This window comes from Ammospiza caudacuta, chromosome 8, assembly GCF_027887145.1.
Source record: "Ammospiza caudacuta isolate bAmmCau1 chromosome 8, bAmmCau1.pri, whole genome shotgun sequence".
NCBI classification, from domain to species: Eukaryota; Metazoa; Chordata; class Aves; order Passeriformes; family Passerellidae; genus Ammospiza; species Ammospiza caudacuta.
Genome location: NC_080600.1, coordinates 43,944,174 through 43,962,369, shown reverse-complemented (window position 1 = coordinate 43,962,369; position 18,196 = coordinate 43,944,174). Strand labels below are relative to the sequence as shown.

Genomic DNA, 18,196 nt, shown 5'->3' with positions numbered 1-18,196 from the left:
TATATGTTCCAGCCTATTTTAATGAAAAATTAATTTATTATCTAGTACACTCTGAAGAATAGAAACACTGTGCAACTGTGCTGCAGTGCCCAGTGGATAGCTGTCCTTGTTTAAGGGCCTGTAATCAATGCCTCCAGATGTAAAAGGCTGAGCTGAATTTCATCCCTGTTTATGTACTATGAACAGTAGTTGCTGCAAATTTCTGCAAATATTTTTACTTAGTAAACTAATATCTAAATATATGCTTCTTAAGCTAACTTCAGTTCTAAGAATGCCAGCTGAACTGTACAGACAAATGACAGTGTTGTAAGGAAAGGCAAAGGAGGCACAGCAATGCTCCTATGGTGAAAGGAAAAAGTTAAAGAGTCTGGAAAAAAAGGACAAAGATGAGGATACTGATTCAACATTATTTTAACAGAAACATTAGTCATTCAGTTACCATGTTAAGCAGGCAGCAGAGATGCAGTACAGAACCACAGAATGGTTTGGGCTGGAAAAGCCCGGTGAGACCACGGAGCCCAGCTGTGCCCCAGCACAGGGCCACCACTGCCCCACGGTCCCAAAGTGGCACATCCACACGGCTTTTAATCCCTCCAGGCATGGGGACCCCGCCCTGTCCTGGGCAGCTGTGCCACGGCTGGACAGCCCTTCCATGAAGGATTTCCCCTAATATCCAAGCCAAACAGAGTAGGCAATGGAGGTTATGTTTAAAGGTAACATCTGAAATGCAAATTCTGGCTGCAGAAATCCATGACAGTGTCTGGAGCAAATCCAACAGGAATGTGCCAAGGAGCACCAGCCCAGCCCCAAGGATTGCTTGGTGGGGCGTGGTGGGCTCTGGGCAGCAATGCCTGATGCACAGAAATACTCTGGCTCTTACCAGTGGCTGCACACAAAATGCTGATCTCTCACTACCTGCATAATGACCCGTAAGGAACATCCATACTAAAAATGTTACTCAGCAATTGCTATTATGAAGAATAGTTGAATGCTAGTCAGATTTTTTAAAAAATCAATAAATCCTAGAAATCCCAGGCAGTCAGCAGTTATTCACCAGTAGTACATTCTTAGGTGAAAACTAGCTTGTAAAATTTGAGGCTAGTTATTTTACTAGAATAGGAGTATTATGACCAAATTTAATTAAGATTTAATAAGAAGTGTTACTACACTTCCATTACTTTAATCATCAGTATGCCTAAAAATGATCCAGAGAACCAACACTGCCAGAACTGACTTCACAGCCTGTTACACCAGCTCAACACCAGATGGTAACAGCCACCAGTGGGTGTTCCATGTTCTTTGGAATAAAACATTTGGAGGACTTGCACATTTACATTAGGATTACATCCAACTTCAATACTTTAAGCTTTTTCTTTATCTAATACAAGGCCTATTATCTCAGTTACTGGATATTACATGATACTAAATCAACGTCAAACTGACAATCAGTTTGGGGACAAACACAGGAAGATAAGGCCCAATTGTGCTGTTCAGTGCAGATGTTCCCAGGACAGAGGTTTGAGCCCAATCTCGCTCCCATCACACACTGCCCACCAGGCCAAAGCCTTCACAGGCCTAAAAAATAAAGACTGTTTAGGCTGTTTAACAAAGGCAAGAATGCACAATTAAATGAATTGTCTTTCTATCTGACTCCACTACCATAAAACAGGAGGAATGTCCTGAATAAAATAGTACCCTTCTTATAAATGGCTGATCTAATATTCTATTTATAAGCATCTTCAAAACAACATCACTTTATATTTCTGTGAAAAATTCTGTATAATTCCACTGATGCAGAAAGCAATTACAGCTACAGTCACATCTTATCATCCACTGATGCTTTTGACATAAACTACTACCTACAGTCACAGAAAAGGTGATTTAAGGCAGTGGTTTAATACATCTTTATCTTCAGTATTTTCAGATTACAGTTCATAAAGCAACTAGTGACACTTCCACAAAACAAAGATTCATGGTGAATTGGGGAATAAAAACTTATAATCAAACCATAAGCATAGCATAAATGTAAACAGGAAATGAAATGTAGATCAGGAACTTCTAAGCAAGAAATAGGGATTTTTTCCAACATGCCCACTTCTGAGCAATTACTTCAGGAATGTCTACTTTGAATATAGAGACATGTGAAATACAAATCTAGGTTTGCATTAACACATAGAGCATTGAAACAGAAGTAGAATTTTTGGCCATATCTCAAGCAACTGCTTAGTAGGGAGATGCACATTTCTAAAAAAAATACACAAATGTGAAAGAAGAATTGAAGAACAAAATAAAAACATGAGCTGGATGAAAGAAGGAAAGAAAGAGAGAAAGAGGGAAAGAGAGAAAGAGAGAAAGAGAGAAAGAAAGAGAGGAAGAGAGAAAGAAAGAGAGAAAGAGAGAAAGAGAGAAAGAGAGAAAGAAAAAGAGAAAAAGAGAAAAAGAGAGAAAGACTAATAGAAGGTCAAAGAGAAAAGTGAGTAAGTTATGGGAAAATCAGAAGAGGAAATGAAGCAGTGGAATGGAACTGGCTGAAATATGTAAGTAAAACAACACCTGAGAGCTCTCAGTAGGAATCTGTACCAGCTGTGAAATATCATTGGGACATTATAGAGCAAGGGGAAACAATGTGATTTTAAAAATTGCCAACAAACAAAACCCACAAATCCAACACTCACATTGAAAAAATATGTAAGACTTGTTTCTCAGTTACTTGAAAAAACAAATTTGATTTTTTTTTAAAACCACTGCTGAAAGAATACCTGAAAAGCACCACCATGACTAGCAGAAGTTAAATGGTGGTGCAAGTAGGCTGTTGATTAGCTTTAAAATAAAGGAAAAAAGCTAACATGTGCCTCACCTCAGCTGCAGCAACAGAAACCATGAATATACAATTATGCACAAGTTTAAGGGCATAATCTCCAAATAAAACAAAAACCAGGAATGGCATATAAAGTAATGCCAATGATGGTAATTATGAATATGCTTGATTGAGCAGCAGCAGCAGCAGGCAGGGTGCCTGTGCAGCAGCCACACAGCACCCTGCATGAGTGGGACAGGAAGGCTCTGCAGAACTGGGCTCATGCAACTCTCACCCCGCAATGCCAGCTGCACCGGGGCTGCACTGGGGCAATGACAGGAGCACAGGGTGACGCAGCACAACAAGCGACCTGCAGGAGCCCCTGTCTGTGCCTGTCCTGCAGTGGCTCCTGCACGTGCCCCCATCCCTCCAGAGCCCATGGGGTTCAGAGAGCGGCTCCACAGTGTCAAACACCACCTGATGCACACAACCTGTCAGAGCCAGAAGGGATTATTCCAACAGACCAGGGAATGCCACCTTGAAGATACAGTCCTACCCTCTCCCCCACTATAACCAGGAGCAGATGTAGCACTACAAGAAAATGCTTATTTTGGAAAGAAAGTTCACACTATCTCAAGATACAAAAGTAGAAAAAGCACTCTCAGAAAAATCTCCACTTATTAGAGATTTTGTCAGTTAAGTAAGAACATCTGCAAAAAAAAAAAAAAAAAACCCCACCAAAAAAACAAAACAGTTTTCAAGCTTAAAACATGCAGTATTTTTTCATGCTCCTTACCTGCCAAGGGGAAGACTCACAAGTAAATTTTAGTTAATTGCAAGGAAGACCCAATACATGATAAGCTTTGTGTTATTATGTTAGAGTCACAGCTCACACAGAAATGCAAAGGCACATAAAGATACAAGAAAAGTACTTGCAACTACCTATAAGCTCAAGCACCCTTTACAGTAACATAGACAACATGTGTCCCATACGAGACAAAGAAAACAGTAATGTCATACTTTAGAAAATACACTTGGAAAAGATATGTAGCATTGCTGCTTAATGTTCCATTTGTGTCAAAACAAGCTATGAATGCCAAGAAAATAAATCTACTTGGGCTTAAAGCAAATTGTACATAAAAGATAATACCTGAGGATCTCCAAGGAAATGACTTCTCAGTAGAGCTGCAGAAAGAAAAAAAAATATCACACAAATGAACCATGTGGTTAGTTTTTATTTTTAATTAATCATAGAAACCTTTACAAAACCCCCCCAGCAGATAAAACTTAAAAAATAGTTCATGTAAACACCATTCTTCAGTGCTTTATACCTGACAACCAAACCACTGGTTACCGAGTTCAATTTTCTATTAGTCTGTGGGAATTATTCACTGTAACTTCCTGTACACCACAGCAGCAGGCAGTGCAACCTGTCTGCAGCAGGACAGGCGAGAGGACAACCTGCGACACGAGCTGCTGTTTAAGGTGTCGTGCTGTCAGTGACAGCCCACAGCAGTGCGTGCCACCAGCAGCACTGCACACCCAGCGCGCACACCTGTGCGCCGCCAGCACCGCTCTGCTCACACAGCAGCAGGCACAGCAAAGGAGCTCTGGGGATCACTACTCGAGGGCAGCTGGTTTCTACATGCAGAGCAGTTCAAAACTGTAGGTTTGTTTCTGTTCCTTTTTTCACCGTTTTTTCAGTTTCCAGTTTTCCAGAGAGATTTCTGATCCTTTGTACAGAACAAGTCAAACCAGCTGACACACACAGCTACAGCTCTGAGAGTGAGGAGGTGACAGATGCCACACTGTCCAGGTTAGCAAGATGCCTTCAGAACCAACTACTGCACAGACCAAGCAGGTGTCTGATATCAGTGTAAAACCAAACCTTCTCCTGCATTTTTCCAGTACTGATTTTTTTATCAAACTATCTTCACCCTTTTGTCCTTCCACTGAGACATGTGCTTTCCTGTGCTCACAGTAGTACTGATGCAGGCAAATGCAGAATTCATTCATGTGTTACTAACATTAGTCTAAATATTTTTATGGGAAAATGTATTTCCTCACTCTAAATATAAAATATCAAACTTTGAATAATACATCATTTTCGCAGTGATTACAAGCTACTGTTTTCCAAATGAAAAGCTTTTCAAAGGAAAAACAGGCAAGTCCATCACATTTGATTGTGTCTAAATATCAGCATGAGACTGTGATTTTGGGTAAGATGTAGCAATTTCTAAATGACCTTTAATTTTACTTCTTTCTACTACAGCTACCGATTACAAAAAACTAGCTCGGCCACATGAACAGCATGAGATACTTCTTTTGCAAAACGAAACAACCATTTAGGAACCTTTTTGGAAACAAAATATTCGTACAAAACAGTGCTAAAGACACATGCTAGCACAAACACAACTAGAGTTACAATGAGACTTCAAGTAAAAGGAGAATTCCAATGCAGACTACAGGCATCTGAAAGTCAACCTCTGGCCCCAGAATTCTCATGCTACCTGAATGCCAAGTTTTCCACTCTTGCCCTTTTGCTCTGCTCTTGAGACTTTTTGGAAACTCAATTCCTTACACTGGGGCAACATGGCTCTGTGTTGCTGGCAATGGTAATGCACACATATGCTGAATACACACATATGCTTTATTGTCACACACACAAGGTTGTAACCCAGAGCACATCCCTGCCCAGCATACCTGACTACCTGAATTTCCTCTACAGGTACAGAACGTAGGAATGAAAAAGGCTGCTCTGACCATGGGTCACAGGAGGAAAGCTGCTTCATTGACACTTCAACTGCTTAAGCATTTAACTTGACTCTTATTAAATGATTTTGGAACAAGTCTAGCATACATCACCTACTGATATCAGCACCTGATTTTGTCACCTAGCAGAAGCAATATTTAGAAAGCAGCAAATCTGTCAGTTTTGAGCAGTAACTCCAGTGCACTTCGTCCTGGTGTTTAAAAGCCTCTGTGGTGACACACTGCAGGGCCCTTGCTGAGCTGTTGCTGGAATTAGTCACAATGCTGTCTCTTCCTGGCAGCAGCATGTAACAGATCCAAAGAGAGCCCACATGTGGCAAAATGAACTGTGGAAAACGTTAATTTAGCCCACTACTATCCTTGAAAAAGAATTAGGTTAGTAGAGTAGAAATGCAGAAATTGTCCTCTATCAGAAATATCATAACAGCTTGGTATGACGTTCAGTTTACAATTAGAGAAGATAGAGACAAATATGACAGTCACACAAATATTTGGTAACTGGAGATGGAGAATGCATACAAAATGTGCTGAAATCCATTTATGCCTTTTTTTTTTTTTTTACCCTTTTGATGTTTTTCCTCACTTGTATTTTTAAGGATTTGTATTGCTTTGTTTGGGTTTTTTTGTTTGAGGTTTTGACTAATTTGATTTTTTGTTGTTTGTTTGTTGGTTTTGCCCCTTTCTTAATTTCACACCTTTTCCTTGCCATTTCACTGCTTTAGTTCAAAGCAATCTTAGATACAAAATTGAACCGGCTGCAAATCTGGAAAAAGTAAAAATACAATAAATGGAAAAGGTTTTGCATGAAAACATTTAGAAACAAAACACACTAAGGATCACCAGCACTGCTTTACATTTTCATGTGGTAGCTTGCAAACACTTTCCAGCTCTGAATTTCCAGGTTAGAACAGGGGCCAGCATCTCTCTCAGTGAAGCGGCTCTGCCAGTCTGCTAAGGCAGAAGGGGCTGGTGGAGGTCCCAGACAGGTCTCAGCCCACACCTGTGCACAGCACAACAGGCCTTCAGAAACAACACTGACACTTAGGGAAATTGCAGATTTCTTAAGATTTCTCATTTTGTTAAGCAGTGTGCTACTTTTTAAAAAATTATGTAAACACAATTATGATCTTCAGTTCCTAGATTGGAGAGGTCAATTCCCAGTGCATCTCTTGCAGGTTTTGCATGACATGAAACAGTTTAAGCTTATTATCCCTGCAAGTACTTCGTAAGGTGAAAAGTATTTCTGATTTAAACAGCACCACTTGAGAGAAAAGCAGTGATTTCCATCGCCTACCTTCCTGCTTGGCTATACTGCTGCTGTCATCAAAAAAAGGCAACAGATGAAAAAATTAAGTGCTATTTATTAAATATTTATAAAATGGTGAAAAGCTGTAAAAAGCTAAAAATATAATTGTGTTAAAAATGTATGTACTTGACACATATTTGTGCAGTATTTCAGCTCCCTGCGTGGTACGCCCCCCGGTTGGAATACATCTGTGCTGTGAGGCGGCAGCAGCAAAGGGCTGCTCCTGGCACGCTGCCCACGGCGCTGCCAGCCACACTCCCGTGCCCCTGCACACTGCCTGGGCTGCTTTGCTTGGCCTTTAGCTTCCATTTTGGGTACCTACACCAACAACACAGTTACAACTACATGCGCTATATGGAAAACTTAGTGTAACTCTAAATTCTTACTATAGGGGATTTCTCTAATAAATGCCATGCACTAAACTCCATAAACTTATATTACCCCTTACAAGCCACTGGAAACCACAAAACCTAGTATTTTGCTTTTCTTGTTGAGACAGGTAAGCAGACATTTTCACAAATATTTTAAGTAAGTGAGGTAATTTTCAAGTCTTTAACTTTTCTAACAGCTATCTTCTTGAATTCACCAATATAACTGATTCTTCTACCCACTCTGCCAGCCCCCGTACCAGGAACCTAAGCAATCCTATGCTCCCCCCCAAAACAAATTAACCAGCACTGCCACCAAAAACAGGTAGTCCTGGGATTGCTGGCTGTTTCCAGGTGACCCTGGAAACCACTAATTCTCCAGGTGTGAATTCAGAAAGCGTCTGGAATACACTGTAATCCTTACAGAGGCCTCTTGAAACTGTCCCATAACTCTTTACAGCAAATCTGCATTTTTTCAATCCTTCAGATATTAATAGAGGCGAATAGCTATCAGTGAAAATATATGTATAGAGGACATAAGCACCACTAAAAAGCCTTTAATTCCTGGGACAAATGAAAGTAAAGTCATCAGGACCTGTACCTTGTGCTGGCGATACTTGGTGACTCTGCTCCAAGCCTACATCTCTCTAGCTGATTAGCCACAATTTGCCTTTCCACTTCCAGTTCTCTGGTAAGTCTTTGAAATTGAAGCTCCTGAAATTTCAAAATAAAAAGAAAAGCATTCTTGATGTTAAAAAATGGGTGTGGATTAACTGCGAAACAATCACTGATTCATCACAGTTGTGTGTTTTGACTCTTTCTTAGGTGAATAAACTACAAAAGTGGAAATTAAATGGGTCTTTAAATCAGTGATTCATGCAAATATTGATTTATCACCTGTTACAGAAAGAAAAACATGTTTAAGCATTCTTGGGTTTTATTACTCCTACAATTAAATTTTTTGTGTCTTCTTACATTACCACAGTCTAACAAAAAACAGTGCCTATAAAGTCAGTCTTCAACTTAATCTATAAACAAGGAAACCAGAAAATATCCTAACCTTTCCAATCACAAGCCTTCAAACCCTAAGTTATCCTACATTCTGACTGTAGTTGGAAACCTGAAGATTTATAACTTCAAACTGGCTGAGTGTAGAGAGATGTGCTATTTCACCTTTTCTGAGTTCAGCTTTTCTATATTTCTTGGTCAAGGGTACCAAACTTCTTCAGCCTTTTTAAGAGGCTTTTGGAATGCAACACTGCAAGGGTGATGTGGAAATACCAGTGCTGCACAGGACGGGTGTAACTGAAATCTGGAACCATTTTCTGAAGCTCTCTGAAATCCAGACTATGTCACATCAAAGGATATTGAGGGCGTTTTTCTCCTCAGTCATCTTTTATTGACCAGAGAAAAGGGTTCTATTGAGCAATTGCATTATTTTTCAAACTGATACTGTAAACCCTCTGAAGTTTAGATAAAACATCTAAAAATAGACGAACACCAATATTTAGTAATCAGATGAAGCACCAAGCAAGTCTTATAGAGAGGTCAATGCAGCACAGAGCACTCATTTGATGTGAAAGCCCAAATGCCTGATGGGGATTCTCCCGTGAGTGACTCGTTATGGTTCTGCCCAGCAGCTGTTCGGAGCCAGGGATATCAGCTCCTGCAAACTGCTCCTTCACACCCCATGGAATGGGGTGGAACCACTTCCCTTTCACCAGCCACTCTCCACTCCTGCCCTTCCAGAGGATACATGCAATTATGGACACGTCCGCACATTCCTGATAACTCCTTAACCAAACTGAATAAACACCTTAACATCCCCAATTTTGGCCAGAAAAAGTGGGTTTGCATCCAGGACATGTTTCCTGTTCCTCACTATTAAACCAATATTTAGACAGCAATGTCATGGATGCAAACTGCAAATCTGAACCTGTTGTTATTTACTGATCTTTTAATTAGATGAATAAAATTAAACATGCTAGCCATTAATTGCTTCCATTCAACCAATCGCTATTAATTTCCCTTTCCATTACAGATAGAGGCATTAATGAACACATTATTCTAGAAAACATTTTGCTGTATAACGTTTCAAGTAATAAATCACCCATTTAATAAAAATCCCTTTCCCCCCCCCCCCCACTACAACATTCAAAGGCAGTTAAAACAGAAGAACTATACTTCTATTCTTCTTGAGAGTAGAAGAGCTGAATGATGTAAGTGGACAACACAGCAATATTTGAACTACATTTAAAACCAAAACTCGCTTGTATTCTATCAGAAAAAGATGAGGAGAAAAAGCCACCAAGCCCCATTTGGCTACTTCAGAGACACTTGCACTGCTGAGTTGGGAACAACACCATCAGCTGTCTATTTACATTGCTCCTCACCTTATCTTGGCGGTGACCAGAAAGCCACAAACTGCACAGTGCACTGAACAGCAGAGGGGTAAAAGGCCTGCAATTCACCTGCCAGTTTTAAATCACGCTGATGCTTAGGAAGATCCAATGTGCTTTTGCAAGTGCGAGTATAGCAAGAAAAAAAAAATCCAGCTCTATTTTCTAGTCTGGTTATATTCTGGCATGCCCAGCCTGGGAGTCCAATGAAGCAGCAGTTTACAAACTTTGAAACCATGAGTGCTGATTTGTGTATGCACCTTCTTAAATTTGAGATCTGCAGCAGGTGCTTGTCTTAAATACCTGCATAAATACACAAGATGGATAGTTTTAGAGCTACCATCTTTTTACAGCTGGAATACCTCATGCTTTAAAACTTTTTTCTTTTACCTTAAATCATATTATTATTATAGAAAATTAATTCCTAACCAGCTCTAAATTAATCACCTTTCTAGTTTATGTCTCCTTATAATGAAATTTTATACCACTCTGAGTGCACACTGGACATACCCCCACAATGGGTATCTATCAGGCAGCACACCAGTTCTGGCAGGAATCTATTGGAATTTGTTTCTCTCTCCAGGTTCTCTGGGAGCACTGGGAGAGCTCACTTCTTGAACAGGATGCTCCCTGCACAGAGCTCTGCCCCTGGGCACCAATCACAACACACTGACTCCTACGGCACTGGCTACTGACAAAATGGCATTGCAGGACTCAAATACAACTCTTAAAAAGCTTATCAGCATTTGCAGCAGAACATCTATGTGGCAAGCAGATAGTAAAATCAGACATAAAATAACAGAACACACTGCCATACTGCATCCCAAGGAGCAAACAAACCTTCTTAGACACACTACACTGGCTCAGCCAGAACTACTTTTATTCAAAATTATTCAAACAAACATTGAGGGGGGAAAAAAGCAACCTGTAATTCTATAAACCTCTTTAGCAGCAACTACTTAATCACCTTAACAAACTGCAGGTTTTATGTTCATAACCTAAAATTCCACTGCAAAGCCACAGGTCATAATTCTTAATGGGAAACTACAATAAAAGCCTTAAGCACAATTTCAGCTCCGGATCAGGAAGCGCACACACATGGGGCAAGAAAGCAGCTCGCTTTGGAAAGCAGCTGTACCAACTGAAGGCAGACAGGCTGCGTGAGTGAAAACCAGAGCCCACAACATTATAGAGCTGTCTAATCTCCTTTTGGAGGCTGCAGCTTTCTTCAGAGGAGGGCCAAACCCTGTGCTGGTGTTGTTGTAGCGTTCACTCCCGGTGACCAACTGCTCTTCCTTGGTGAGCTCTGCCCAGCAGGAATCTCACTTGGGATGACATTTCACTGCAAGGCAAGGCCAGCTACACCCATCTCAGCAGCTGAATCGTCTTCCTATGTAAAAGCTCAGTGTCTCTGAGAGGCTGCTGGCTCCAGGGCAAGGGACAGCAACCACCACTGTGCTGGCCTCTTGCCAGCAAACATTTGAAAACAAGTAAGTGATGGGAATGCTGTTAGCACAACTGACCATGAAGACTGCCATTCTCCTGTTACAGGCATTGGATAATGAAAGAGGGTTTGGGGGCAATTCTGTGCCTTCTATCTGCATGCTATCATGATACATGTTATAGATTCACCTTTTTCATTTATGTTAACAGGGAACTTTTATCCCTCAGTAACATAGATGAGAATAAGGAATCTACATTCACCACACTGAAAAATAAAAATTACTTCCTTCCCACCCTGTTGTGATTTGAGGACCTCTGGAAAAACAATTTTAAACAAACAGTGGTCCAGGTGGCTAGCGAAAGGTTTTCTACTGACAGCTCTGCAAGAATCAGTAGCAATTGCACAAGCAATGAAGAGAAGTCACAGATCCCTTTTGAATGGTTCATGCCTGGCTAGCCAGACCCAGACTGGGCAGCTGGACATCAGAGGGAGACAATGCCTGCAATAAACAAAGGCATCTCTTGCAGCTTCTTGACTTGGGCAGCTCTCAGTGGCTGCTGTAGCAGGAGACTGAGCTAGGGTGGGCTGGCACTCCCAGTTGCAGTAACACTGGGATATGCTACCTTGCTTCAAATGCCAAATGTCACTGCCTACAAAACATTATGAAGGTAATTGTAAGCTGAACTATGAAATGTTTTCTAATCACAAAAGTGTTGTCTGTTGAACAATTGAGCTGAGCCTCTTTCAATAGCTCAAGTTACTCATCTAAGAAAGCCTAGCCTGCATTTGAGAAGAATATTTTTACCTTGTGTTTACTATTTCCTACTCAACTGTAAACACAGTGCAGAGCTGCACAACTTCCATCACCTGTGAAAGTTCACAGAGTGCTACAGAAAAGGCTATTATATTTTGGATCTTTTCATGATACAAATGTGGAACAAAGAAGAGGACAAACAAAACAGAAGCTGATTTATACCTTCCTTTATATTAACCTCTTGCACTCATCTCTGCAAATTTCTCTGTTCCTACCTACCATAATTCAGAGCTAGATCAAGCAACTGACTACTTAAACCCACACTGAATACTGTATTTTCCAAAATGGATGTCATACTGTAGTGACCCAATATTTAAATTCTCAACCAGAATGTATTGCAGAAAAAGCCTATACTTCTAACTAACCATATTAGAGCAACCTTAATATTTTCTGTAAAAACTAAGTTTACTCACACACACAACTGCATTTGCATGCTTTCAGTATCTCAGTATCTTCCAAAACAGAAGACAAAAGATAAAAAATTGGACAGCGTAGAGAGAATCACAGACTACAGGATGTGAGATGACACAGCTACAATTACTGGCTGATCACACTTACTCTGCATTCAACAGCAGCAGACCATTAAAGCCCTTAATACTTTTATGCATGCATTGTTCACTAGTCTGGTACAACAGTTTAGTGCTGCTCTAGCTGATGAGAGATCAAAATTTTAGCATTTTATCAAAAGCTTACTGTTGCCAGTGGCAGGAGGGAAGAAAGGCACTGGAGGCATTCCCGGGCTGCCTCTGGCACATCCTCTCTGGAAGCTCTGTGGCAGCATCGGGCAGCCCCAGGCAGCGCTGAGCCAGGGTGCTGCTCTGCCAGCTGGGCACCGGGCTCAGTCGCTGCGGAGCAGAGAGGCTGGCAATCTAACCAAGTGTGCTACACAAGGTGTCAGTACTCCAGCATGTGTCAGAGCCCCCCACAGCTCCAGAAATGCTCTTTTTTAAGGGGAGTTTCTCCTCTGAAGCCTAACAGTACAAAGGAGAGAGGAAAATTAACTTTTGGATCATCAAATGGATAAAGGAGTACAGAGAATTTTGATTAAGGAAATGAGCTAGCTATTTTACCTGAGACAGCAGTGGCATTAAATTTATTCTAGAGTAAGACCTTCAGGAAGCTGACATCTCAGATTTGACTCACTGAAACTAAAATGCTGGTAAACAGCACAAACTCTAAACCTCAAAGTTCTAGGATTAAGTAGGTAAGAGTGACCTATGCAATTGAACACAACACTAAGAGAGTTGGAAGAAAACCCCAGTTCTTCCAGCCATTCACAAAATGTTGACCAAGATTTTTGTTTCACTTATGCCAAACTTGGGAGTCCATTCAACAAAAAGTACTGCCTTCAATTCAGAACTGCCACACATTTATCACCTAACTGATCACTAGATGCATGCAAATCAGAATTTCAAAGTTTGTGCCCAATTACTGGAAGCTCATTTAGTAAGTCTCTTTTCAGGTATCTCCATGAAGTGACATGGCTACACAGACTACTGAATGTACAGCACTACATATCTGAACTGTAAAGAAATCTCCAAGACTTAATATCAATAGTTCTCAGCCAAAAAGATGTTTTAACATGCAATAAAAAATTGGCAGAATGCATTCTTCCTTCCATTTCCATTTGAAAAACATAGAGGTTTGCTCCCTGCTCCCAGACCCTATAAAAAGCATCTCAAAAATAATGTAAAAATTTGTACTTAATAATGAAGAAAAAAGGAAGGTGCACATTCTCTATTTATATGAGACAGTTCAATGCACTTACACAAAAGGAAAAGATTTTGCTGAAGTCCTGAACAAACAACACTTCTAGAAAAACATGTAGAGAAACCCAAGTATTTTTCATCTGAAAGCATATGCAGTCGTTCTTACTCTGTCACCTATTTACTAAAGACATGGTGAAAAGTTGCCCATCTCTAAGTGTCACAAACAGCTAGACCAAAGAACAAACTAAAAAAACAGCCACTGCTGCAAGTGCTTCTGTCTTAGCAAAGACATTAAAATCAGCATATTCCAGTTACTTTTGAAAACTGCATTGATGAGTAGTGTTTCCTGCAAGACCTTTTCTCAGCCCAGCCACTGAAAAATAATGTGCTAAGCATGAAATCCACAATTCCAAATGATCCCATTTAATCTTGTCAATTCAGCAGCAGTTCATTCCAAATCCAGCTTGAACACAGAAAATAGCAATGATTTCACAAACCTACAAGGAGCAGTTGGCAATTAGCTGCCTTACATTCCCCAAAATACCATCCTGCCCCTACAATTTCTAATAAATTGTTATTTTAGTGTGAAAATACTCAACTTACTTTTAACTTGAATAAGAGATTCCCTACAGAACTCAACTAAACATCTATGCAGGTTCAGGATTCCCCAGGATTCAGAAGCATAGACATGTTTTACTTTTATTTAAAACTTGTTTCTGCAATTCCTAAGACACTTCTACCCATGACAGTATGGAAGCCTTGTAACATTTTAGAAGGGAAATTAATGTTTTAGGGGAAAAAAAAAAAAAAAATCTCAGCCCTCCTCTAAAACAAACCCATAGTAAACACTCCCCTCCCCAAACAAAAAAAATAAAAAACGAACAACAAAAAACCCAAAACACTCAAAATCCATCATCAAATTTACTTAAAGACAAAAATATGAAAATATGTTGCAGCTTCATTACAATTAGTCTTGGGATTCTCATGCATTCTAAAAGGAACTCCTCTATTAGAATCACAGAATCCCTGAGGTTGTAAAAGCCCTCCCAGCCCATGCAGTCCCAGCTGTGCCCATGCCCACCCTGTGCCCAGCCCTGAGTGCCACCTCCAGAATTGCTGGGGCACCCCCAGGGATGGGCACTGCAAACCTCCCTGGGCAGCTCCAGTCCCTGAGCCCCCTTTCCATGGGGAAATTCCTGCTGTGCCCCCCTGAGCTGCCCTGGGCCAGCCTGAGGCCGTTCCCTCTGCTCCTGTCCCTGTTCCCTGCGAGCAGAGCCCGACCCCCCGGCTGTGCCCTCCTGGCAGGGAATTCCAGAGAGGGAAAAGATCCCTGGGGATCCTCCTGTGCTCCAGGTGAGCCCTGCCCGGCTCCCTCAGGGATTCTGCAGCCCCTGCCCGGCTCCCTCAGGGATTCTGCAGCCCCGGCCCGGCTCCCTCAGGGATTCTGCAGCCCCGGCCCGGCTCCCTCAGGGATTCTGCAGCCCCTGCCCGGCTCCCTCAGGGATTCTGCAGCCCCGGCCCGGCTCCCTCAGGGATTCTGCAGCCCCTGCCCGGCTCCCTCAGGGATTCTGCAGCCCCTGCCCGGCTCCCTCAGGGATTCTGCAGCCCCTGCCCGGCTCCCTCAGGGATTCTGCAGCCCCGGCCCGGCTCCCTCAGGGATTCTGCAGCCCCTGCCCGGCTCCCTCAGGGATTCTGCAGCCCCTGCCCGGCTCCCTCAGGGATTCTGCAGCCCCGGCCCGGCTCCCTCAGGGATTCTGCAGCTCCTGCCCGGCTCCCTCAGGGATTCTGCAGCCCCGGCCCGGCTCCCTCAGGGATTCTGCAGCCCCTCAGGGTCCCTCAGGGATTCTGCAGCCCCGGCCCGGCTCCCTCAGGGATTCTGCAGCCCTATTCCCTTCCCTGGACACACTCCAGCCCCTCAATGTCTTCCTTATATTGAGGGACCCATAACTGCCCCCAGACCTGGAGATGTCTCAGCAGTGCCAGCACAGGGGAGGGCACTGCCCTAGTCCTGATGGCCACGCAAGTTTTGACAAGGGCCAGGTGCCTTTGGCTTTCTTGCCCACCTGGGCTCATATTCACTTTAAAGTAGATCTTGAGCTTTGTTAGAAAAGCACAAAGCTATTGAGATCTAAATTTCTTCACAGGTTACACCTCTTTCGCTTGTGTTATTTTATAATGCTATGAGTGAATTGAAATGTTCCTTTCCTAAAACATGACCAAATGAGATTGACCCAGCTGTCTGACACCTGACTCAACAAGAGACTGATCAGAGTTTAGACTACACACTCCAATTTGGTAAAATAGTTACTTTAAACTAGAGGTCCTAGGAAAAGGAAACAACTGGAAACAAATGGGAACTGTTTTTAGAAGCAGCTTTTAGGGTTCAAAGGCTAATTAGTGCAACTTTTTATATAATCATAACTATCGTCTCATGCCTATGGCAGAAAGCTTGAAGTAATTGAACACATTTATCCATCTAAGAACTACTGTAGTAATTTTAAAAGTTTTTATTAAGTTAAAATCTTGCCCAATTGACAAATAACAATAAAGGCTTTTCTGGATTGTGTTTCCACTGCAGTGTTTCTGAAGTACTTGTGTCAGGGTGTGGCAGCTCTATTTTACAAACGCTGACCTGCTGCACCTCGCAGCAATTCCTGTACCAACGGAAACAGCAAACAGTGTAGCAGTTTCTGTTCAAGCTTAATAAAGTGAAGAACTTCACTGGAAAATATTCTGTTCTGGGCTTTCTGCCACACAGGAAGGGTGTTGAACATGTCAGTGTCCTCAATTATTATCAACAGAAAAAATACCAGAAAGCAGCAGTTCAGCTCTTAATTCTTTCATATTATCACTTCCAAGACTGAAGGACAATTTACATCTTCCTCCCCTCACACTCATTTTATGTGTCTGTACATTTCACAGTAAGGCTCCAATTCTGAACTTTGTGCAACACGGATGATAAATGACTATTTAATTTTTTTTAGCTTTCATCAGAATTTAGTTATGTAATAGCAACGTATTTAATAGCCTTTTTATAAATGGAAAGAGAAAGAGGTTTTAGCTTCCTTTTCAAAAGAAAGAAATATTCCATTATAATTTTTTCTCTACAACTAATAAAAAGATACAAACATTGCTTGGGCAGGGAAAGGAACACTAACAAAAGCCTTTAGTGCACACACACGTCTGGAGCTGTTCCCGAGAGCACTGCCCTGCCTGCTCCCTTGGTAGGATCCAGCACAGCTGGAGCACAGAGCTGTCCTGGGCAGGGCATCCCCGCCTGCAGAGCCCAGCTCTGACACCGCCACTGCAGCTTGGCCACACCATGAGCACAGTACTTGCACACTGCAGCATAAAATGCACCACCTTAAAGCCACCACCAACATACTTCAGGCAAATGAGTCCTAAGCCATTTGTGACAGGCTACGATGGCACAAGGCAAACTGTTGTTTGGAGAGCGGCGACTGAAGGTATGCGTAACTCTTGGCTGACTTCTCACACTGCAAGGGCCTGTGGCAGTGATATCCTGCACACTGCAAATGCAAATACTAATTTTAACACTGCTTAGAAATTTTTAGGGTTGCTATTGTCACCTTAAATTACTTTTGAAACTATTAATTTAGGCATGAAAATTAGGATTCAAATGTCATCATTCTGTGGAAATTTTTAACAATATGGTATTATGGGTGTGAAAACTGTTGATATCAAGAAGCTATAACCTAATTCTCGCCTTTTAAAAAAATGTTGATATGGGACAACATAAGACCTATTATATTGTTTGCATTCAGAGCTACCATCTTGAATCAAGTTGTGCTTCATCTTCAAGGAAGTTACAAAACAGAGACAGCAAAGCAGATTTATTCTGAGGTTCAGATGTTACAGTTTGTGTTTGTGTATAAAGGCAACAAAGATGATCATTATTTCTCAGTATGATACAATGAAAGCCAAAGTATCCCTTCTCTCTTTGTGTCCCTTAAATTTAAAAAAGAAAAAAACAAAAACTTTAGCTGGAGTGTTTCCTTGTAGAACTGCTATATTTTCCACTTTGAATGATTTTTACAAATTAAGGCTGAATTTGATTGCAAATGCAATTTTATTTTTCCTGTAGAAATTATCGCTTTAGATACACACCCATAAATGTGCTTCAGTTTTAAAATGTATTAGAGCCTTGGTATTGATAACTGAAAACAAACTCAGAGTTTAAAGACCATCTTAAAATAAGGTACAATTAATCATACCCAATCTGTATGCGCAGGACTTATGCACTGAACACTTGGCTTTGCAGGACTTACAAGGACTGATTCTAATGTTGCATCAAATCTACACTAGCTTTTCTCTTTCTTTGCCACTAAACCAGCATTTCCAGTCTGACTTATAACAGCAGTGCAGACGTTCCAAGGGATACAGAATACCAGAATGATGCTTCTGTTTAATGCAGTAACTGAGCCCCTTACATTCAGATTCTAAAAGCGATACACGAAATAGACTATGGCGGCACTGGGTCACAGGCTACAGAAACACACAGCCATGGTTGTTGCAGCAATGCAGTAGGAGACAGCAGTTAACTCCACACACACTCTGCACTGACGG

The 18,196-nt window shown here is 41.5% G+C and overlaps 1 protein-coding gene across 1 annotated transcript in view; it reads right to left on the bottom strand.

Moving 5' to 3' along the window:
* The window catches only part of PKP4 (plakophilin 4), a 66,036-nt gene that overhangs the window by 20,359 nt on the left and 27,481 nt on the right, over positions 1–18,196 (bottom strand). Inside the window, exons 4-5 of the mRNA XM_058809925.1 lie at positions 7,845–7,957; positions 3,948–3,982 (exon numbers count right to left, since the gene is read on the bottom strand). Coding sequence (XP_058665908.1) covers positions 3,948–3,982; positions 7,845–7,957 — 148 coding nt within the window. The remainder of the gene's footprint in view (positions 1–3,947; positions 3,983–7,844; positions 7,958–18,196) is intronic.